Source organism: Athene cunicularia (genome assembly GCF_003259725.1).
Source record: "Athene cunicularia isolate RWA chromosome 5 unlocalized genomic scaffold, athCun1 chr5_part2, whole genome shotgun sequence".
NCBI classification, from domain to species: Eukaryota; Metazoa; Chordata; class Aves; order Strigiformes; family Strigidae; genus Athene; species Athene cunicularia.
The window spans coordinates 5934805-5958693 of NW_020799102.1; the positions used below are offsets into that span (position 1 = coordinate 5934805).

At 43.2% G+C, this 23889-nt stretch overlaps 1 protein-coding gene across 2 annotated transcripts in view; it reads left to right on the forward strand.

Moving 5' to 3' along the window:
- OSBPL5 (oxysterol binding protein like 5) overlaps nt 1-23889 on the forward strand; it is a 144111-nt gene that overhangs the window by 93053 nt on the left and 27169 nt on the right. For both annotated transcript variants that reach the window (XM_026850373.1, XM_026850374.1), the window contains exons 4-8: nt 1307-1387; nt 2873-2974; nt 4567-4770; nt 10484-10568; nt 22704-22875. In XM_026850373.1, coding sequence (XP_026706174.1) covers nt 1307-1387; nt 2873-2974; nt 4567-4770; nt 10484-10568; nt 22704-22875 — 644 coding nt within the window. The remainder of the gene's footprint in view (nt 1-1306; nt 1388-2872; nt 2975-4566; nt 4771-10483; nt 10569-22703; nt 22876-23889) is intronic.

Here is a 23889-nt window from a genome sequence, read left to right on the forward strand (position 1 = left end):
GCACAGTTGATGGCCTGTTTGCTGTGATCTGGTCATGCATTTCCATGTTTTTATCTAAGTCATGTGAAAAAGACTGATCTGGCTGTCATTAAACATTTTTCTACTCATGCTAACATTCAGTGTAGTTTGTGGCTTTAGTAGCCAGAGAGGTTTCTGTGTCACTGGGAGGGAAAAAGAAAGTGGGTCTTTGAAAACTGAAGGCGCTGTATCATCACCTTATGACATAAGAGAGTCTGAGAGCCCAGTGGGTTTGTTCACATCATAGCAGTGAATTTATAAATGGGAACTATATTTGATATATTTTTTTCCTTGTATAGCTCATTTTTGTGTCATACTCATTAAATCAAGGTAGCCAAGAGCTGAGCATTTTTATAAAACTGTCGTGCATAAGCAGGAGAGACAGAGCCTGACCCCAAAAGATCACAGTCTGAATGCATCAGACACATGAAAGGTTGGAAGGAAAAGATGTACAGAGAGAAACTAACTTCCACGAGGTCAAATAAAATGTACCAGAGTCCAGACTATGCCACTAACCCTCCCCAGGTTTTGGACCATTTGCTGACAATAGCTATCCAGGAGGGGTCCTAGTCGTGAGGTGTGCTCCGGAGAGCTGTACTCTGTAAACGTACATTATTTTGAGAACAGTAATGCTGTGACCATGTCGTAACACAAGTGAAGCATTTTTTCAGCCCATTGGCACAATCACGAGATCAGTTCTGTAGCCTCTGAAAATGAATTTAAACAGCACTGACACTTCCAAACATGATTTGAAGTGACTGTATATTTTGTGCCTCGCTTCGCAAGGCAGAGATGATGATGGTTTCCTGCATTATCTGTAACATGATTAGGTCATTTCTTGTCCACTTATGTTTCTGGACATTTCAGCTAGGGCAGCAGTCACTGCCATTATCATGTCTAGTTCTGAAAGATCTATACCAGCTTCCCCATAATTTTTATTCCAGTAATTGAAATGCTTTCAGATCTGAAAAGAGATGGGTAGTTTTCAAAGTTAGGAATAAAGATATAGTTTTTGTTTTGCTTTTGTTTTATTTTACCAAGATTAATGTCTTCATGGGAGAAATAGGAGGAAAATTTGGTGGGGAGCTTTCCAACTAACTATGAGTATAAAAAGAAAGTTTGGATTGCAGTGCAAACATGCATTTTCTGCACCTGCCTAGTGTTCTGCTGCTGAAGTCTGCAATCAGCAATTTCATGGATTCCTGGAAGATATAAACCACTCTTCATTAGAGTATAACTTGAACATCTTCATGTTAACACATTCCTATTTCCTCTCCCTCTTTTTTAGATTGAATATAAGCTTTGCAATGGGTCTGACAAAGAGTGTGTGTCTCCCACAGCCAAATTCACGAAGAAGGAAACACTGAAGGTATGTGCAAATCAGCCAAGTCAGCATCAGCTGACTTTCTTTTGTAGAACATAGTACCTTCCAAACAAACCATTGGGAACTACTCTGAGTCATTTCCCAAGAGCCAAAGAAGCCTCTGACTCTTCTAGGAGTCATGATAGACCAAGGGCATTTACTGGCTTTATATACAGAATTAGATTATAGACTGCAAATGGAACAAGTCAGTGTAATAATTTCACTCTGTGCTTATGTTCCAGAGCCATTAGGCACCTCAGGAGGATTGTAATCCTTCACTGGTCTTGTGAGGAGGAGTATGTCTAGGCGATCTGAGCAAATTATTGCTTGAACTCTTGCTTGTCTACCAAACCAACAGTATAAATCATTTGGTTTGGATGAAATTAGATGTAATCTCTTTAATATGCTGGAGGGAAGGGATGGGGCATCCAGAGGGACCTTGGCAGGTGGGCTAGTTCTAACTTCATGAAGTTCAACAGGGCCAAGTGCAAGGTCCTGCCCATGGGTCAGGGCAATCCCAATCACAACTACAGGCTGGGCGAGGAGTGGATTGAGAGCAGCCCCAAGGAGAAGGACTTGGGGTGTTAATGGATGGAAAACTGACTGAGCCAGCAATATGTGCTTGCAGCCCAGAAAGACAGCCATGTCCTGGGCTGTATCAAGAGAAGTGTGGCCCCTTGAGGGAGGGGATTCTCCCTCTCTACTGCGCTCTCATGAGACCACCCCTGTGTCCAGCTCTGGGGCCCCAGCATCAGAAGGATGCTGCCCAAGCAGGTCCAGAGGAGGCCACGAAGATGATCAGGGGGCTGGAGCACCTCCCTGTGAGGACAGGCTGAGAGAGTTGGGGGGGTTCAGCTGGAGAGGACTCTGGGGAGACCTTAGAGCAGCCTCCCAGTACTTAAAGGGGCTACAGGAAAGCTGGGGAGGGACTCTTGATCAGGGAGGGTAGGGATAGGACAAGGAGTAATGTTTTTAAACTGAAAGAGGTTAGATTTAGTTTAGGTATAAGGAAGAAATTCTTTACTGTGAGAGTGGCAAGGAGCTGTGGCTGCCCCCTCCCTGGAAGGGTTCAAGGCCAGGTTGGACGGGGCTTTGGGCAACCTGGGCTGGTGGAAGGTGTCCCTGCCCGTGGCAAGGGGGGTGCAAATAGATGATCTTTAAAGTCCCTTCCAACCCAAACCATTCTATGATTCTATTCCATGGTTCTATTCTATGATTCTAATTTGAGGGGTGGGGAGGACTGGGTATTCATCCTCCTTCCATTCTCCCCAAAGAAAAGCTAAATTAGATTATGCTTAGTGGAACTTCAGGAGCAAAGAAAATGCCTACTATCTCGTTATGTTTTTGTTCTTCCTTGTGCTCGTTTCTGGGGAACCTGTGCTGGGTCAAGTTCTGGCTGTGCTATACATAGCTGTCCTTACTGCATTATGTTCTTTCCTCTCCAAAAGAGGCCATGATTACAGCTGGTATATTTTCTCTGTTCTCAACCAGGTACAAAAAAAAAATTACAGACAGGAGAAGAAAAGAGCTACCAAACAACTCTTCAGTGCTCTAAAGGATCCCAGTGTAGTGATCACAGCAGACTGGCTGAAGGTATTTAATACAGACAGTTGCTTCTGAGGCTGTAGGAGAAAATAATAGGGTAGTTGATGCATCTGAGACTTAGGCACTAACACTTTTTTGTGTGAAGAAAGATTGAATAATTTGGAGTTGAAGTTGCTGTAAAGCCATACTTAAATAACTGCTATACCAGTGGAGTTATGGGAAATATTTACTTTCCATCCTAACCTAACTCAATCCATCTATTCCATGTCCTTAAGTATCAACAAAGTCTCAAAAAGTGCATAGTACAAAAGGAACTGGTGATGTTTCTTTCTTTCTTTCTTCCTCTCTAAGTCTGCTGGCCTCTTCCCATGGATGTGTTTTTTATATAGAAGAGGGAATAGACAGTAACAGCCTGGAAATGGGCAGATACAGCTTGTTCTATTGACAGTTGGATTTTATGTTGTCACAGCACAGAACGAAACATATTGGACCTGATGACAGCTGTAATTTCTCCTTGTGCAAAGACTCATTTGGTGACAGCTTCTCATTGAAGTCCTGAAACTTTGTATGTGGCAAAATAAATTTGAATTGACATTGATATGTGTTACCTTTGAGCAATATTTTCCTCCTCGTTTCGGGCCATTTAGTCTCTTCAGCTAATAGTGAATTGGTGCCCCTTTTATAATGGCAAAACTTAATTTCCAGACATTGCCAAACATATAGCTGTTTTTTAAAAAATAAGTAACTTAGGGATTTCATGAAACAATTGCATTTGACCAGTGTGAAGAACCTCCAGCATTGTTTTATGATCAGTATCAAAAGCCAGAAAAGTGAGATAGATTTAATTTATTTGAGAAATTAAATTGGCAACAAAATGTTTCTGTAGTTTAGTGTTGATGATAGATAAATATTGAGATGTTTTAAAATACAAAATGCCTGTTGCATGTTTGCTATGGCTGGAAATTTCTGGTTCATCATCAGCAAGTAATGTTGGGCCACAAAACCAGAGATACACATAAGAATTGAGGTTTGGCCTGTGTATGCTGAAGACAAGACCTTAGGCAAAATCTAACCTTACTCAGAAACTTCCCCATTCTTAAAGGTGTTGTGTTTAATATACACTAGCAGATGTAATGTCTTCTGTACAAGAGAGAGCATGCATTGAGTTTGACAGAGAAGTAAACCAGCTGGAGAAGGTGCTTTTAAAAATGGGATATTTGACAAAACCCATCAATAGCTCTGTTCTGCAGAACACTATTAAAATGACTTACAAGTTGAGGTAGACTAGCTAGAACATTTTTCTATGCAATGTCCTAATTGACATATTCTCCGTGATTATTAACAAATCGCTCTCACATGGGCCAGCAGTGCTGGTTGCCTAAAAAATTAAGCAACAATAAGACAGTAATAAAAATATGAAGCCTAGATTCTGACAGCCCGATTTACAAGGTCTGAGATGCTGCTGTGAGATCCCTAAGGCTGTTCAGATAATGCAGTATTATTTTCTTAAGAAAGTGAATCGTAGCGTGGCCTTGGGAGAAACACATACTGGAAATACTGTATATATACAGAATAAATGCTGTTTTTCTTTAAGGAGAAACGTAGATGCAATTTTTTGTTCTCTCCCTGCTTCCCTCCAGATTCGTGGAACTCTGAAGAGCTGGACCAAGCTGTGGTGTGTTCTGAAACCGGGAGTGCTGCTGATTTATAAGACACCAAAGATTGGGCAGTGGGTTGGGACAATCTTGCTCCATTCTTGTGAGCTGATCGAGAGACCCTCCAAAAAGGATGGCTTCTGTTTTAAACTTTTTCATCCTTTGGACCAATCAATCTGGGCTGTAAAGGTAACAATCTTGATGAGTTAAACAACCTCTTCTTGGTCACCAAAGTTTCCAAACATTATTGTCTAGCATTGACGTTATCTAGCTTTGCAGTTATCCAGTTGCTGTTAGTGATGGTGAATTGACCGTATAAAAAGATTAAAGACACTAAAGCTTGGTTATGATATAACATTAGAAGCTATATCAAGCCATGGCCTACATTTTCAAAAAGAGATGAGAAATAGATTCAATTAACTGAATTCCCCAAAACAAGGACGCCCAAAGCACCAAATGCTTTGCATAACACTGAAAGGAGGCTGGCAAAGTGACAAAAAAGAAATCAATAATTTGACTTTCTAATGCTTCTGAGGTTTGGGGTTGTTTGCAATGGGCGTGGAACTCAGTGGTCTGCTCAAGCTTTGACTGTTCCACAGGAGGATGACTTTGGATGAGTTACCTTTATTTTTTCTTATTTGAAATGGAAATAGCAAGGTTTTCTCCAAGTTGTTCTTCAGTCTGTTACTCACAGGCTGAGACAGTCTCTTCCTGTACACACAGTAGCTCCAGCAGTGACCTCTGGATTCTCCTGTAACACAAATGATTAATAGTTTCTCGTAATTCTTAAGATAAATCCCTCTGAATTTTAGAGCTGCATTTCTTTTTCTTCTTTTCTTTAAGAATAGACAGAAAAAAAAAATTATCTAATGCCTATAGGCAAAGAGGAAGACCTGGGTGCCTCCTGAAAGGCACTGAAAGCAACATCTGTTGGATACCCTGAAGACAAAACTTAAATGTTCTTGAACTCTTGTTTGCCCTTTAAAAACAGTGACTCAGCAGAGTCATTGCAAACATAAATTCGCGAGGAGGCATCACTAGTAAGCAAGGCATTGCAGGCTAGTGCCTTGCTGCAAGGTGGACAGCAGACTAAATCTACTTTCAAAGACTTCTGCAAGAGCAACGAAGGCATTTGTCATTGGCATCAGAAGGTCTAACAAAATGGAGGGGAAGCCCTGTGGGAGCAGATCAAGCAGGCTTGCTCCTGCTCATCCCTGCAGTTAATTGAACAGTTTTAAATACAGCTATACAATCGCTAATAAAAGTCTTGCGATTTTTAATGAGGTAGGAGGAGAGAATTAAAATTAACCTCAACAACAAGGGGTAAGAGCTGCTGTTTTCTGACAGTAGTTCAGCTCTGATCTGTGCCTAGATGCACTGTTTTTGCTTTAAGTCCCAAAGGTTTCATTGCTACCTTGCTGCGTATTCAGTTTTGAGGGTTTTGATGCTTTTTAAATTCAGAGCATGCACCCAAGAAGGCTGTCAATCATGTGCTGTCCATCAACAAAAAAATCCTTGTGACTTGACAGGTCAACTGAATTCTTCTGAAAAGCACAGCCAGGAGACATAGTGAGAAAGTAGAATCAAAAGTGCAGTCAGGTTCTGAAAAGTAGAGTCGCTGACAGAAGTGTTGTGCTAGAATGCCCTTCCCTTGGTATGAATCATCCAAAAGAAAGAGGAGTTTTTATCAATATGTATGTATTTGTGAGTATGTATGTATATCTAATTCTTAAGTCTCTTGTGAAAATATATGACAGAAATAGGAATTAGTATATTAAATACACAGGAAATATATCTCTGAAATGTTTGTGTACTAGAGGAAATCCCAAGAGATTTTAATTTTAAAGTCAATATTCTAAGTCACTTGAGACAGATATTTAGAAAGCTACATTTGAGCTGCATAGTAGGATATATCCTGAATCCTAAGTTCAGCCTGGATTGTTATATATGATAGATGCTCTCAGCCACGAGGTGAACACCAAAATACACATCAAGAAGAAAACCACCAGTGAACTGCTTGATGTCAAAGAAGCTGTCTGCACTCTGACAACAGTTTAAGGCTGAAACTGCTAAAAATACTGTTTTGTTTTGTGTCATTTCATGGCCTTCTTTTAAATCACCTGGAGCAGAATTGACTGATCTAAATTGGTTACATCTAACTGTGCAAAGAAAGCCTATTTCTCATGAAATATAGATTAGCCTGAGCTTAAGCAAAAATCCCAAGTTACTGTCCATCACAGCAGAAATAAGATCTGACTAAACAACTTTCACTTTTGGCTAAAATAGCCTGTGAAGTTTCCAGGGATTTTTTGAGACCAGGGTTTATGGTCCAGCTTTGACTCCCATCAGTGAACTTGCCGCTAGCTCAGGGTAATTAATGAACACCTTTGTACGTGTTGGCCTGGCTGCTCAGCAGATGTTCGGATCTTACTGTGGGGTTCAGACCCACAACAAATGTCTGGTTCAAGCACTACCCCAGGCAATTGTAATTCTGCTAGCCAATTAAATTTAATGTGCAGGCATTTAACTTCAGTTAGAGCAGGGTAAAATTTTGGGGTGCCTTTCAGATGGTAGTTAGGTAAGATGTAAGACCATTACTTAGAGCTGAAAGCTAAATATATGCATCAGGGAACTGCTTTTCCTATAAAGCACTCTTAGCTATCTTAGAAGCATATCAGTGAGAGGAGAGAGTCCTTTATTCTACGCTTCTTCCCTGGCTTTTTGAGGGTTTTACCCTGAAACTCCTTCGCAGTGCGAATGGAATAGACCTTTTATCTATTTGCTTTGCCCAGGCCTTTTTAAACCCAAGGCCAAAACCGCCAAGGTCTCAAAGTCAGTCAGCAGCTCAAGCAGCAGTAAGAAAAGCTTCCCTCTCACGCTCCAGATACTGCTGCAGAGGCGCTTTGTCCATGGTGTGAAGGCAGTGTGATCCCACGCTGCTTCAGGGAAGAGACTTTTTGCCGAGATGACTGCAAGAGACTGAGGAATGCCAACCTGGTAATTAGTGTGAGAGTGTGTGTCTCTGTCCCTTGTTTCACAGAGGGAGTGTGGGGCTATAAGCTGGCAGGGTTTGTCCAGCTGTCCCCCAAAAATGTCCTGGAATAGTTCATGTTTCCATTTGAGCTTGCTCAGAAATTAGCAGAACAGTGTGCTGTGGGAAGGCTTTTATTAACTGCAGCTTGTTCTGACATTTATTTAGAGTGCGAAATGAGTTGGGGTTAAACCCTCTGAATCTGGGAATATACGTAATTTGAATTTTGTTAATTTTAAGAACTTTGAGTCATTCCTTTAAAGAAAAAAGTTCTAGAAATAGGCTTGTGCTGCTGCTTTTACAGTTGTTTGTTCTACTCCATAATGCAGTTAGTTTAATCTTCCTCCTTACAGTTATCCACAATATTGTTAATGAAAGGGATTTTTTCCCCTCTTTTTTAAGCTGTTTTTATGACTCTCCAAGACTAGATGTCTTGTCATACTATCTAAAACAGTGTGAGTTCACTCCATTTTTCAAAGCCTGTCATCAGCCCCTGTTTGATAATGCCTCTCAAATCAAGTGTAAAGACAGGAATGATCTGGAGATGATCCTTTCTTAGTTGTACTGTCTAGAGGCTGCAGCTGAGCTCTGGGTCCTAGCATAGCAAGGATAATACTTTTAGTGAGAGATGGCGATTGTCTTGGATGTCTTAGACTCTAAACAGGCATGATGCTCAAAGGCTGGGAGACAGAAAGCATCATTATCTCTGCTGTGCAGATATAGAACCTCATTTACTCCGTGGAGATGTTGACTTCATTTTTCTGGCCTACTCTCTTTTCTTCTTCTCCTCTTCTTTCTGTGGGAAACAGCCCCCTCCACGTATGAACATGCCTTACAATTGAATACGTTTCCTTGACAGAGTGACCTGGCTGCTCCTTGTGTTTATCCACATGCCCAAATGTCTGTTAAAACCTTGCATTATCCTCTCCTTCCCTTCTCCCCCCCTTTTTTAATAATGGTTCTCTGGATCTGTACTGTTTGGTTGTGGGGTTTTTCCTCCAGCAGAGCAAATATCAGCCTCTGCTCTGAAAACACAACTAACGGTGTTATCAACAGTTCTCAAACACCCTGCTCAGCTGCAAGTTGCTGAAAGGAAAAATGCCATTGGGAATGATGCCTGATTGCATTAATGTCACTAGTAATGTCTTAAGCTGCTCTGTTCTGGTTTACTAATCAAATCTTAACTTAGCCAGTCCTGACTATTAAGCCTTTAAACAGTCTTAATTTTGTGGACCTTTTGTGGGAGAGGGGAGTGGAAAAAGCAGTGAGTAACAAGGATCCCAACTTCTCCTGGCAGCAGCACCCTGTAGATGTGGAGACAAGAAGCTAGACTGGAGACTTGTCTTCTCAGTACTGCATCTTTGTGGCGTACACTCAGATACAATTTGATGCTTGTCCTATGCTTGCATTCTTCATTCTTTCCAAATTTTGCTTTCCTGAGTGGAACTCAAAAACAAGAATCCAGCTAAAACCAGCATTTCACTACCAGACACTTTATACAAAAGCAGTTTTCAGTAGCAGTCACCTTCCCTGCGTACAAACTAATGCTAGGGAGAAGCCTTTCTTTCAAGGGGCAGGATGGGATACTATAAAGGCCCATGCAAGGGAGACAAGTCATACTCAAACTGCAAAAATTTGCCTACAGATTTTCAGCATTGTATGGTGTTCTCTAGAAACCCAAGGAAATCTGAATTTGAGCATCCTGGAGAAAACTGCTTGTTCCACCCTGCACTTGGCACAGTGGTCATGCAAGTATTGGTGACGTTTTCTGCTCTGCCTTTATTTCTGACATGATGCCTGCATATTTGAAAAATATGCTTTTGTGGTTTTTATTACAAAGTGAGGAAGAGAAGGAACTCGAGGAGACTGGGTAACTTTGGAATCACAAGGGATGAGAGACTCCTGTTTATTTCAGCCAGGTTGTGGTGTAAAGTCCATACCATGGAGAGTATGAAGCTGTGCTCACTGGATACAGGAACTGCTTTTTCTTAGAAGCTTTGGAGCTCAAGGGAGGAGAAAACAGGAGCAGATCAGGGTGGGAGCCTGTGGTTCTGCTCAAAGAAGTGCCCAATCCAAGATGGGCTCTGCCTCCCTGGGAATAATTTCTGAAGGGTCATGCTGAAAGGATTGTGGCAGGATGTTCAGAGGACACTATAATCTTTTTTGCCACAGCTCCTAAACTAAAGGCAACATAAACAAGGAAAGCCTTTTTTTTGTTAAAGCCTGAAGTGGCTGTCACCCCAGGCACCACGGCATAAAGGTTCTCAGATGGTCTGGATGTCGAGGTGAAGGGCTGCAACCCAGCAGCATGTGCCCATGCTGGGAGACCTTTGGTCCTCAGCCTGTGGTTTTTCCTGTCTCCTCCTTTCTCACATGCAGGTTTGCAAGATGGAATTGCCCCTTTGTTTCCTTTCGGAAAAGCTGCCATTGCCTCTTTGTTACAGGCACTTACAGCTCAAGGTGTAGCCTCTGCCACTTTTACGGGGACGTATAAGGGGTGTTTCATTGCTAGTGTGTCAGGCTCTAGACAGAGTCGATGTGCACTGCATGGAACAGTCCATTCAGGTGTTGCACAAAGATGGCTATTAGCAAATATTTGACTTGTTTTGTCCAAAGCAACAGGAGTGAGAGTCTTCCATTGCTGTAGATCTGAATAAACAGAGTCCCAGGTTAGAGGTCAGAGCTCATTACTGCTTTGGAGCTGTAGCAGCAATACCGCGATTACTAATGAGTCTTTCTAAATTACTCCATCTGCTCCTTCCTTCTTTCTTATCACAAACATACACACTCTGCCCAGGAAAAGTAGAAAGATGTTGAACGGTCCATTGCATCTTCAGTGCCTTACGTCTTTCTGTCTCTGTGCATTTCCAGGGCCCAAAGGGAGAAAACGTTGGTTCAATCACTCAGCCTCTTCCCAGCAGCTACTTGATTTTCAGAGCAGCCTCCGAATCGGATGGTAAGTTTTGGTCTTTGATTGCTTTCTCCAGATTGCATACTCTGTGCTAGTTAAGAAAACAAGATGATGAAAAAAAAAAAAAAAGTTATGTAAAGGAAAAAATGGCAGCTCACCCAGCTTGAGGTGCCATTTGTTAGCAACGGTCGGAATAGGTCAGGCAGACTACAGGCACATTTCATATTCCTCACTGAACAGCCACCTTTCTGGCCATGTGTATGGAAGAAGGACCTAGGCTTGTAGCTGGGAAAACACACTAACTCAGTATATACTAAAGGATGAAAGGAGTTGATCCCAAAATTGGGATGAGAGGGAGGCTTAACTGTTTCCTCAGTTCAGCAGAGACTTTAGCGGGTTATCTGCCTGTGTCTTGTACTAGGTAGGGATCTGCTAGAGGAAAATGACATAGAAATATTGAAGAACTGTTGTTAGATGTCTCTCAACCACCAGAAAATTCCTGTAAACTTGCTGTACCATGGTTTACAGTATAGCAGGCCCAGATGCTGGTTAGTCCACATATATAATAGCATTATAGGAATTCACAGCGTTATGGAAGGTAGATTTAGGTCAATATATAACAGGCATGCCAGCTTGCTATGTGAAAATCTCTATAAATTACTTTAGTGGACCTAAAATATCAGTGATTTATAAGTAGATAAGAAGATTAAAAACATGTTTTAATTTCATTTGACCTTCAGACTACTGTCAATTCTTTGTGCCATAGCAAGTTAACCCAGGCTGATCATTTTAAGGATGTTTTTCACCTATGCCGCCAAGGGTGCTCCTGTAGCCCTTGTGCTCCTTTGAGTCTCATCTAGAGTAACTTTAAGAACACAAGGATGTTTTGTGGAGCATAGTGAGCTTTGAAAGCAGTGTTCTTCTGGTCCAGTGATTAATTTTTACATATTCCTAAAGGCTGGAAATGGGACAATGCCAAATGCACTTTTGACATGGCACTTAGAATAGGAGAAAACCTTTCATTACATGCTTGTCATGCTGTTCTTCCCACTACTGTGCAAATAGGGCTGTTCGTAGTAAGGGATACCATCTCGACACTGAAGCTGCTTGCAGATGCCAGTGTAGTGAAATGATATGAAAAGAAGTGGAACTTGAATAAAGCTGTAGAAGCACATCTGTTTCTTTGAATATTATATTTTTTAGCTTAAGGAACAGTACAGGTTATTTATATAAACGAATACACAACCCAGCTCCAAATATTACCTGTCTAGAAAGGGATAGATACTATAGTCATTTGGGGGAAAAAAAAAGTGCTATTGGGGCAGAGCTGCTAAATTCCAGGCATTTCAAACCCTGGTTATACATACAGCCTGCAGAATAGATACACGGAACAGTTCCACAGAGTTCTTAGGCACCCAAATAGCTTCAATAACTGTCTGTCAATCCAGATTTTCTAGATTATTATTTCCTTAGAGATCCATCTAACTCGTCTTTCCATTAGCTTAACTGGAAAATGTACAAAGGGACCAATGTGGTCACTGTATGCGTTCAAGACAAATTTCTGGTTCATAAAGTACTTTTTTCCTGGCATTTCAGCTATCTTTTAAATGAAAACTTTCATTCTGGTGGAAACCTAATGATTAAACCTTAAAGCCAGCCTGGCAGAGAGACCTATGGTTGAACTTCTACTCTCTCTTTTTACGATGACTGCCGTAGGCGAGTTACATGGAGTAGAATAGCTTTAGATTTGTTCTAACTAACCTTACCCATAAAGGCTCCCAAGAGATCATCAGAGGTAAGGCTTTTCTAGCTGTGATCTCTCTCTCTGGGTCATACACCACATGATGAAAAAGCACAAAAGGGACCATATCTGGCATATGAGAATTTTCAATATTTAAATGCCTGTGGGAAGCTTTCTGCCCGGTGAATTATTACATGTCCCTGGTATCATAAGAACTTAAAATAGTGAGTTACTGGAATGTATTTTTAAAGCCAAGATATTGGTCAAGATTCTTGGGAAGCATGCAGAGGCCAGGCAGATCAAAGTAGAGTTACTTTAGGATTTAGTATGCTTTTCCTTTACTTTGCTGCTTCTCCACAGCAGGGTCTTAAGATTAGATGGAAAGCTAATGTGATCAAAGGAAGAAGAAGGAACTGAGATACCTCTCAATCAAATATTGTAAATGTGTACATAGAAAATAACTAGGGCCTTTGGTTAAAGATGAAATAATATATGCTCTTGAACAGTATTAGCAATGCCCTAGAGCCACCTGCACAGGTTTGGAGAGCCCACATTATGCCTGGTAGATCCTGAGAGTCTGCGAAGGTGAGTGTGATAGCTGACATGTAGCAAAGCTTTGGGATCTGTCCGTTCAGCAGTGGACTTCACAAAAAAATTTGGTATAGTATTGCACCAGAAATACTAGCATGAAAAATGGTGTAATTTTCAGCCGAATGAGAGTGTTTGAATTGAGGCTAACCTCCCTCCCAGACACAAGGGCTGCCCTGGCATGGTGGCTGTGCTGTGCTCCTTCTGTTTGTGAGTTAGCCTGTGTGGGGGCAGTGCGGGCGTACCCGCTCCATTGAGCAGTGTAGGTGTGCTGACCAACGGCCAAGCCCATGGGTGTCACACTTGGAGTGCAAACAGTTATTGGTGTCAGTAAGTGGTGTAAAGCATATACAGACAAGGACATGAGGAGTAGAAACTGTTACATTTAAAGAAATCTGTATAAACTTCAGCAAATTAAGGCTTGTACTTTGCAATTAATACAATTTGATTTTAAGCCCAGAAGACACTACTAAAATGGTTGTAGGCTGTTACATAGCATTTACTTGTTGTGAAGAGGCATCTCCAAGAGGGAGTACCTAAGTTTGTTTAATTTCTTTAGTGCACTGGACAAACATAGAGGATGCAGTTATGATTAAGAGAGACAGAAGGTTAAGGTAAAATGAGCTAAGCTGGCTGACACAAATGGGGCAGGTGGAATCTGTTCCCTTGCATAATGTAAGCGCGTATTTGTAGTATGTTCATGTCTCCTCCATAGATGCAATATTGTGTGAATCTACAGCATCTCAGAGGAGGTGTCCTGACCATGTTCTTCTTAACGCAGTCTCCCATGTTAGTAGTGAAAAATGAACCACAGAGCATTTGGCAGATTTAACAGTAATTCATGGAGGCCTCTGACTTGCTGGGGAATATTGAGTTGCAGCATATGTTAGATGCTGCAATCCAGCTCTGCTATCCAAGCAACTATATCATGATCAGCAGCTACGTGGCCTACTTTTTCTCTCAGCATTTCAGAATCTCTTTTTTCCCCTCTGCTGTACCATCTGTGACATACTGGTGGTAGGATTTAAGGTCCTGACTTATGGACAACCTGCAGAACCGCTGCCAAGCTACAGTAGGTTTCACATTCACACACTGCAGGAGCAGTCTGCTTTGCGGTGGGTTTTAAAGACATCTGGAAGGTCATGTCAGCCTACAGGGCTCTGCCTGTACAAACACGGGGTCTGTCTTTCTTACCAGTTTCAGAAAAGAAAATTGCTTTTTCGAAACCAGTGACTATGTATGCATTTCAAATTTATGCTGATGAGTAGTTTAGGATTAATATTTTAAGCCTGTCTTGAGCTTCTTGCCCAGACCATTCTGGGGCTCCCCCTGAAATCTCCAAACCGGTGCCCCAGACATCCTAAGCTTTTCAAGTCATCTGCTTAAATCTCATAGTGCAGATCACCTTGCCACAGGCACTGCCACCCAAGGGGAATTCAAAGTGGCAAATTACCAAGGGTTAAAGGCTTAACAGTGGAATTGTAAACCACACTTACATTTTGTTCCTTATGTCAGTCCTCTCCTTCAAGCATGCTTTGTGTATTCCCCCTTGCCTGATGTGGATGCAGTTATGTGGAAATCCTGATGGTCTGGCTTACAGTGGTGGTGTTTCTTTGGTAGGCATCTGGCCTTTCCCCCCAAACTGATGCTGTAATCTGGGGAGGAAATTAGATTTATTGAAATAAGGGTGATGCACAGAAGCAATGATCCAGGAGGAAGATTGCTATTTGAAACCAAATTCACAGTAAGATACATCACTGGATGCTGGCAGTACTGGAAAAAATAGAAGCTACTTTCTTAGCTTTATGTCTGCCTTTCATGTTCCTTAGGCCTTTCACAGCAGTTTAAAATCCAGGCATTTCCAACCAGACTTTATTTAGCTTGATGCATAAATTGCACCTGCAGTTAATTGAGAGATAGCATCCTTGCATCTTGACAGTCAAAGTGTAAGAAATCATGCATGCAGGTACCCAAGTGTACAGCAAAATAAGCAGTCAGCTGAATACAATGACCTTAATGTGCACTGACTGAACCAAATCAGCCTCTTCCTCATCATTTGTGATTTGTGTGCACTTGAGCAAGAATTCATCATTTTCAGGTGACAGTCTACTTTAGGTTGATTTTTAAAAGGATCTATCTTGTAAGTGTGTGGCACGAGGCCAAAAGCTGGAGACTTTAATAATTCAAGAAGAATAATATTCCCTTAGTGATGCATCTCTGGAGGAATGTATGGTTACTTGGTGTGAGGCTTCTGAAGTCTTAATTGGCAAGAGATTCATCCCAGCCATTCTGTAGCTACAGGAATGCAACGGAAAAAAATATAGTCCCAGACTGAGATTTTGATGTGCAGTGGTGTGATTCCATCTCAAGCAGATTTTTGATATTGGTGAGTGCTGAGAGAACACTGGCTGGCTCCTCTGTGATCAGCTGTTGCAAAATGTGGCGGATAGACTTGGCACATCAAATTACAAGTTGTTCTAGGTGAATGATGGTGACTAAAGAATTTAAAAGCTGAATAGCTTAGTGTTTTCAATACTGCCTGTTCTTTTTTAATGTGGGATATTGTTGTAATTTTAGATCTGTTTGAAGACTATAACAGACTCAAGTTATTCCTTGAACTGAGCCTAGGTTAGCAGCATAAGCAACCTTGCGTTGTTTTGTTGTTTGTTTTTTTTCCAACATGGGGGAAGAAATGTTTTTTGTCACTAGGTTTTAGTACGTTCCTTTTGTCTGTGAGTTGGTGCAAGCGCGTGCCTGCTCCTCTTCAGCCTTGCAGCCTCCAGGTTTCCGCATGGTGCCAGCAGTGCCGTGTGGACCTGGGAAGTATCCTGCAAGGAGCTGTAGGGATTCCCATTTGCACAGCGGTACTGCCAGAGTCATCTCCAAGGACCACAAGGTGCTTTTCCAGCCTGCTGATCCAAAAGGCCTAAAGAAAGCACATGGCAGGTTTAAAAATGTATGTGGGATGCATGTTCGGCTTTGTTTTTGTTAATTCAAGGCAACACATGTCCTTTATTAGCTTTTTTTCCCAAAACCTGTCAAGAGGAAAGGAACTTTGGAACGCAGCTGTGTCTAACTGATTTTTTCAGAGTTTCCCTTTCAAATTTTCACTGATGACTGTGGTCATTTTACTGTAAACCCGTATAACAGAGAAAGAGGGTTACAGGCCTGCTCAAGGGAGACACTTCTGGGGTTTTCTGTATGGTTTTTTTTTTTCAGTGAGCACAGCTGAGTGATGTGCAGGTGTGTTCCTCTGACATCCCACTTTCCTGGAACATCTGTCACATGCCAAACGCTGTGGTCATCATTTGCTAATGTGATGTAGGGGATGAATATTGAAAACAGTGATCGGTACAAGGAGAGAGGCTGCTACAAAAGAGAGCAGGACCCCAAGCTAGCACTAGCACTCTGGTAGGACATCCACTTTTGGCACGTTAGGAACAGCGTTGTTGAAGAGTCTCACTTTTTCCCCATTGTTCCTGAAGGGATGCTGAGGTGCCTGGGCAGCCCACCCACCTGACAGTTCAGGGGCTGAAGAGGGGTGGTGTGAAATGTCCTCCTTGTGCTGGCTACCACTATGAGGGATCTAGCTGCCCTTCACTTTGCGCCTCAGAGTTGGGGATCTTCTCTGGGTGGGATGTCACTTCTTCCTGTTATCCTCACTGACAAATCTGTTAGCTTGCATGAAAGATTCCTGTTGCTGAGTTTTGTACACTCTGCTATGTGGCTTGTGAGCTCTATGGGAACATTATGCATAGAGGGACTATTTTACTCTCAGCATCTTTCATCCTTTCTCCTCTGCAGCCCAGGTAAGAGGCAGAGCTTGCTCTGCAGGCTGTCCCTTGGAAGTTGGTGACAAAATGCTAAATACAATGAAGAAAGGGTCAAGCTCAGAAATAACATTTGAAAAGGAATACTTAGTTCACAGCTTCCAAGCAGAAGGACGTAATGCAGGTGGTTTTGAGACAACATGATCGCTGCAGAAATTGTCCATTGTGGTGGATAGAGCAATATGTCATTTGATACAGAAAGAGCTTAAAAGCCTGTGGAGAGATCCTGCCATAGGCTCACAATATGCTCCTGGGTTTTCCTTCAGAATTTAAACATATGCTTCTTTTAAGCCACAATTTGTGGAAGATTATAACTGATAATTGATTGCAGTGTTTTACATTGCAGTTTTAAAACCCTCAAACCTTCTAAAAGAATGCCACTGTAACTCTGTTGCAGCTCTTTTTTGATTCCTTTATATCCATCTTACTGGGCTGTCATTCCTCTCTGAAGGAACCCACATTTTGCATCCTTCTCTGATCTAATTACTTTGCATACGAAAAAACCCGACTTGAGTCAAAATTAGAAAATGTGAGAATTAAGGTAACCATGAAGCTTTTGCACAGACTGCCGTGACTATTGATGACAGCCTTTATTATGTGACCACACACTTTTTTCCCCTTCTGCAGTTCCTGAGGGAGTGAGTAGATTTGTCAGGTAAGCAATTAAGTAATCCAGATGCTAGCATTTTTGTATTGTTTGCACAGTAAAGAAGAATATTACTCAATAGCAAGATCACTCAAATGTAAAAAACATTTAATGTAGGCCTTTAGCAAGGAAACAGGTTTATCTTGCATGCAATCCTTGAAATTGAGAGGGTATAATTTTACAGTGTTATTCTGCAATTAACACACTGTTGACTTTCAGAGGATATAACCTTTTCATTTGCAGAGAAAATCCCGTATTTTACCTCTGGTTTTGTGGCATATATTTGTTTGGATTCACAGCACCACCTGATGGCTGAAGGCCCATTTCTTAGCTTGGGGATACTGTGCATCCCCTGAATTCAATTTCTGTTAGAAATGAAAACAAGGATGTACACTGATGCCATTTCTGTGTTCTGCAGGGCACAAGTAGCGTTGACTGATGTTGCACAGTGAGTTCCTCTAAAGCTTTGTGTTTCTGCCTTTGAATATTAAAATGAATATTTAAGAATATTATTATTTCTTAAAATTTAGGCTCCTTGAATAAGGCTTCAAAAAAGATTCAAGTTACTCCTAACGCCTTCCAGGGAGTTACATAAAGAGATAAAAATCCCCTAGATGTTATGTAGAACTTTCCTCTGGTAATGTGGTGGACCTTGTCATTGTTTAACCCCAGTTGGCAACTAACCCACACAGCTGTTCACTCACTCCCTGACGGTGGGATGGGGGAGACAATCAGAAGGGTAAACGTGAGAAAACTCATGGCTTGGGATAAAACCCCTTTAATAGGCAAAGCAAAAGCCGGGTGCGCAAGCAAAGCAACACAAGGAATTCATGGCCCCCTGCCCATGGGCAGGCGGGTGCTCAGCCATCTCCAGCACGGCCGGGCTCCATCACGCGTAACGGTGACTTGGGGAGACAAACGCCACCACTGCGAACGTCCCCCCCTTCCTCCTCCTCCCCCAGCTGTACGTGCTGAGCATGAGCCGTCGGGTGGGGGATACCCCTGGGGTCAGCTGGGGTCAGCTGTCCCCGCTGTGTCCCCTCCCAGCTCCTTGTGCACCCCCAGGCTGCTCGCTGGGGGTGGGGGGAGAGGCAGAAAAGGCCTTGGCTCTGTGTAAGCCCTGCTCAGCGGTGACAAAAACATCCCTGTGTTATCAGCACAGATCCAAACCACAACCCCATATTGATACTGTGAAGAAAATGAACTCTATCCTAGCCAAAACCATCATATTCCACACTCCTTTTTCCATACCGTTTATGTCATGCTCTGATCCCACACTATCCAGTACATCCTCATTAACTGCCACCACCCTTCCTGTCATTCGATACAATACACAGATACCATTCCCTAGGTCTGTGGATCACCCCTGTGAAATGTCTGTAAAATGTCCACAGAATGTCCATTGAGTTAATTTGGTCCATGACTCTGGGCTCCATCTGTCGTGATGGTCACTCAAGACAGGAGCAGTGGTGTGTTCATGGAGTTACTGGGCACCAAAGCCAGCACAGGTCAGGTCACTGCTACACTTGCACTGCTTCTTGTAAGGCCTGTCCCCCACTGATTCACGTGATTCCTGCTACAGTAATTCCTATAACACACAACTCAAATTCTGGGTTACAACAATTTAAAGCTATTTCCATTACAGTCTCCTCTCTTAGTCCTTTTGGACCAGACAATTGGATTTAACATTGCACTGAACTCTTCCCCTTGCCCCTGCTCTGGCTTGGATTTAGCCCCAGACTGCAGTCCTTTAGGGGTGTACCTGCACCAAGGGGAGACTAATCTGTTATCCAGGGGTGTACTTACTGCAGCATAGATTACCCACAGCCAGTCACTTTAGAGTGCGCCTGCTACAGGGTGGCCTAATCCATGGCCCACAATGCCCCCAGAGGTATCCCTGCTCCAGGGTGGCCTTACCCACAGCCACAGTCCCTTCAGAAATAAACCTGCTCCAGCGTGGCCTTACCCACTGCTGCAGTCCTGCTCTGTCATGGGCTCATCCATGGTCAGACACTTGAGGTGCTCCAGCATGACCTCATGCACAGCCACTGGTGCTTCAGGGTGTGCCTGCTGCAGCTTGGACTTACCCTTGAGCCACAGGTGCTTCAAAGTGTACCTTCTGCAGCGTGGGCTTACCCCTGGGCCACAGTCCCTCTAGAGGTGTACCTGCTGCTGCACAGACCCACAGCCACATGCTTGGAGAAGTACCTGCTGTGCCATGGGCTTATCCACAGCCACGGATGCTTCAGGATGTCCTGCTCCGCTGTGGATTCATGCACAAGTCACAGTCCCTTTGACTCGCATTCACACAAGAGTTCCAGCCTGTCCAGTGCAGCAGCACAGGAACAGCAGCGATGCCCTGGCCATCTGTCAGCCCAGGACATCACCACGGCTGTTATCAAAATGTGCCCAGGCACAGCAGAAGCAGATGATCAGTGCTACAGCAGCACAGCGAGCAACAAAAGCAAAACGCAGCCACCAACGAGCACTGGACTCTGATATACAGCAAGGCAAGCAAGCCCCATGACAAGCACAGGAGCCAGTCAGTTAGTAGCTAAACAGCAGTAACAGCTATAAATTCAGTCTAGCACATTCCAGTCAAACCTGTTGTTATCTCAAACCCTTTGAGTCCCGCATTGGGCGTCAGAAAGGACCCCTGTCATGGTTTAACCCCAGCCAGCAACTTGGCCCCACACAGCCGCTGGCTCCTGGTGGGATGGGGAGACAATCGGAAGGGTAAGAGTGAGAAAACTCATGGCTTGAGAGAAAACCCCTTTAACAGGCAAAGCAAAAGCTGGGCGTGCAAGCAAAGCAACACAAGGAATTCATGGCCCATGGGCAGGCGGGTGCTCAGCCGTCTCCATCACGGCCGGGCTCCATCACGCGTAACGGTGACCTGGGAAGACAAACGCCACCACTGCAAACGTCCCTGTGTTATCAGCACTGTGTTCAGCACAGATCCAAACCATAACCCCATACTAGATACTAGGAGGAAAATGAACTCCATCCCAGCCAAAACCAGCACAACCCCAAGGGTCTGACCGAGCCTGTAGCTGGCGTTAGTGCCGGTGAATACCTGTGGCGGTGGTGGTGGGTGGGTGAGGGAGCTGCCTGTGGGGTCGCAGCCAGCACAGCCTGTCTGCTTACAGCCCTGGGGAGGGGTGGGCTGCAGGGGCACGGTAAGGGAGGTGGCTGAGGGAGACTTTGGAGTCACCCTTGCCACCCCTGTTAGAAAGCATAAACGTAGCCAGCGCGTTGCCGTAACCGTCATAAGATAATGTCTGTACGTGAGTGCTGCAGGTGCTGAGGAGCTGACCGCTGCTGCTGCTACAAATCAAGCTACTTACAAAATAGCTTGATTTTACAAGCCCATTGAATATAAATATATCTTGACATATGCAGCATTTCCAAATGTCAAGTCATGCAGTCCTCCCTCTGCAGAACTGGAAAAGCAAAGCAAAGGTAAAGAGAGTGGAAAGTCAAAGGAGGTGAGCCGAAGCAGGAGTGGGCTCGCTTGCATCGAATAGCCTGAAACAGATTTTCATCTTGGTGGGTTTGGGGGAGAGGAGATCTGTGGGAGGAAGTGGATTTGTGCTCGGCTCAGCCATTAACTCTAATGGGTTATCCATGCAAATCCTCCACATGGTGAGAAGGGAATAAATCTCTGTGTGTAAAGCCTTAATGCAAGAATATTTGTTAAATACAAAATAGTGTGAAATCAATTCCAACAGCCTTCAACCTTCCTAATCTTTTATTAACCATTATGTGTGATTTTATTATTAAATCATTAGCTGATGCTGAAGGAATATATGGGATGAAATTAGACTGGGCTCTGCAGTGTTTGTGGCTCAGTGTTCAAGGGCAATTCTTCAAAATTTGAGGATTTTTTCTCTCTTTTACTGGTTGCAGCTTTGCATCAAAGCAAGTGCTGAAAGCTACTCAAATTTATAAACATTTCTTTATATACATAAGATCTTTTTTAAACTTTAGTTGATCTTCTTATAGAGCCAAATTCTGGTCATATCAAAGCTGATGGGAATTCTGCCCAAGAGAACAGCAGGATCCCGGTGAGATTTATGCATATGTGTGATGCTGAGCATGTGACAGCATTGAATGTAATGGCAACATTTCCCAAATGGGACGTAGGAATGAATGTGGTCCAGGGAAAACCCATTTGTAGCACTTGCCGTTGCTAGAGCAAAATCCTTTTTTCTTCACTGCCTCTCAAGCACACTGCTAATTATTGCAAAATATATTCTGAGGAGTGTAATGAAGAGCTCTGTTTTACATGCTTGAAATTAGAAGATAACTCCCTTGATACTTCAATTCTTGAATGTTCAGCCAATTTGCAGGTGTCCTGGCCTCATTAATGCCTGCACTACAGAAGCAGGCTATTTCCAGGTGCTTCCCAGAATACAGCGAGTGCAGCATTGTGATGGTCAGGCTTTAACACTAGCAGACAGCTTTGTGGGTTTGTATGGGTCGTTACAAAAGGAGCCAAGGGTCAGTTTGGATTCCCATGCTTTTCATTTGCTGCCTGCTTGTGAGACCTATGAAGGCCTTAAGAAAATCCAGTGAGACTCTGCATAGTAGCTGGAGTTTGTCTCGTCTCTGTGCCATGCTTATAGTTTCTGGTATTTGCAGAGTAGACCTTCAGGAAAAGATTTTTTGTGACAAGATAAAAAAACCTGATGCTCCGCCCAGATTACTTGATGGACTGGGCAAGGAGAAGGAATGGAGAAAAGGGGAAAAAATACATAGAAAGAGGAAAAATAAACAGCCTGACAAGCAATTCCCTCTAGTCTTAATCACTCTGGCAAGTATTGATCATCCTGGCTCTTGTTCGGAGTGATTGTTATTGCAGCACTACACCCTGCCTGAGACCCCGAGCCGGTGATCCCATACTAAGCAGGAGCCTCGGTATCTCCCCGCCGTTGGGCAGTGTATGTGGTGGGGATGCCACATGCTGAACATGTTTTTGGGGTGTGTCACTTGCAGACAGGAGCTGCTGGGTGGTTTGAAAGCACTGTACCTGTACACGTTTCCTGCACCTTGGACAAAATCAGAAAGAGGCAAAAGGGGATGTGAACAGGCTGTGGGAGGTCAGGGGAAGAGATGCCTTTGGGGAAGGGGGAGTTGGGGTGAGCTTCCCACTGTATTGCCTGTGCAGATGTATCACTTAGGCAGCCACTAAAACACACCATTTTTGGCAAGATAACCTAGGGATTATATATATGAAAAACAGATTATTTCACACTACAGGGGCTTCCTGAATTATAACAAGCTTTACTCCCAGGCAAGAAGCTTTTGAGAAGTAATGCATGAACTGTCTTATTTACTCTCCTGTGCTTAAATAATTCCTCTTGTTTTCACAGGCCGATGCTGGCTGGATGCTTTGGAACTTGCCCTGCGTTGCTCCAGCCTCTTCCGGCTCAGTGCCTCCAAGCAGGGAAAGGACGGAGAAATGAACGGCTCGAACGATTCTGCGCATGTGGGGCTCAACCACCTCTTGCACACAAGCACTATCTCAGACCAGGAGTTCTTCCAGTAAGATGGGGCTATCACTTCTTAATGGACAGAGAGGTGTTGCATGGCTCACACTTGGGCATTCTCTTAATTTTAGCATAATCTAGCCAGAGTCCACTAAGGAGACCTGTTTCAAAGCAGCCTGCGTGTTCTGCTGATCACTAATATGCTGCTATTACTATTACTATAACGTTCTGCTAATCTACATCACTAATATATGGGTTTGGTACACATGGGGGTTGTTGTCACCTAATACTTGAGCACACAGACTGCGGGGAACCTCAGCTGTGTTTGTGGGTACATAAACAATTTTCTTCTGTCCCCTCTCAGGCCAAAACGCTGTCTGGAGATGCTGGTGTGAAAAATGGCTTGCCTGAGTAAGGATTGTAGAGTCTAGCTACTAGACTAGACTTGTGGTTACACAGACACAATCACTAACAGTGTCTGTCGGCTAGCACATATGGCTCTGAGTCTGATTTATTTTTTAATAATGTGTTCTCTTCTCTAATAATACTGTGTCATAGTCAGCAGAGTGCACACACTGCATCCTTAGTTTTATAATTACTTTCTCTCTCTACAGGGGTTTTGAGTGGTTTCCAATTTCTTCCTTGATTCATCAGATAAATTTTTACATAAGGGGAAAAAGTCCCCACAGACTTCTTTCTCTTCATATTGCTAGTATTACTGCAGCATTTTGGAACAACTCACATCAAAGCTCTGTAAGCATTAAAAAACCCCAGGCCTTATCTGTTGGTTATAGCTAAATAGGCAACCTCAAAAATCCCTCTGGTATAGACACTTGGCCCTTGGAGTGGGAACTGGGAAATGTAGTGTCTAGTTCTGGTTCTGCCAATATGAATTTGGCTCTTAGGGCTCACAGCAATGTACCATTGGTTACACAGCTTTTAGGGTAGCAATTTCTGCTGTCTGCAAAGATGATGCCTTGCACAGTGGGACTTCACCTTTCATTGGTTTTCTTAGGCTCTGTTATAACAACAGGCTCTGTTATAACAACAGCAGGGATCTGAGTCCACT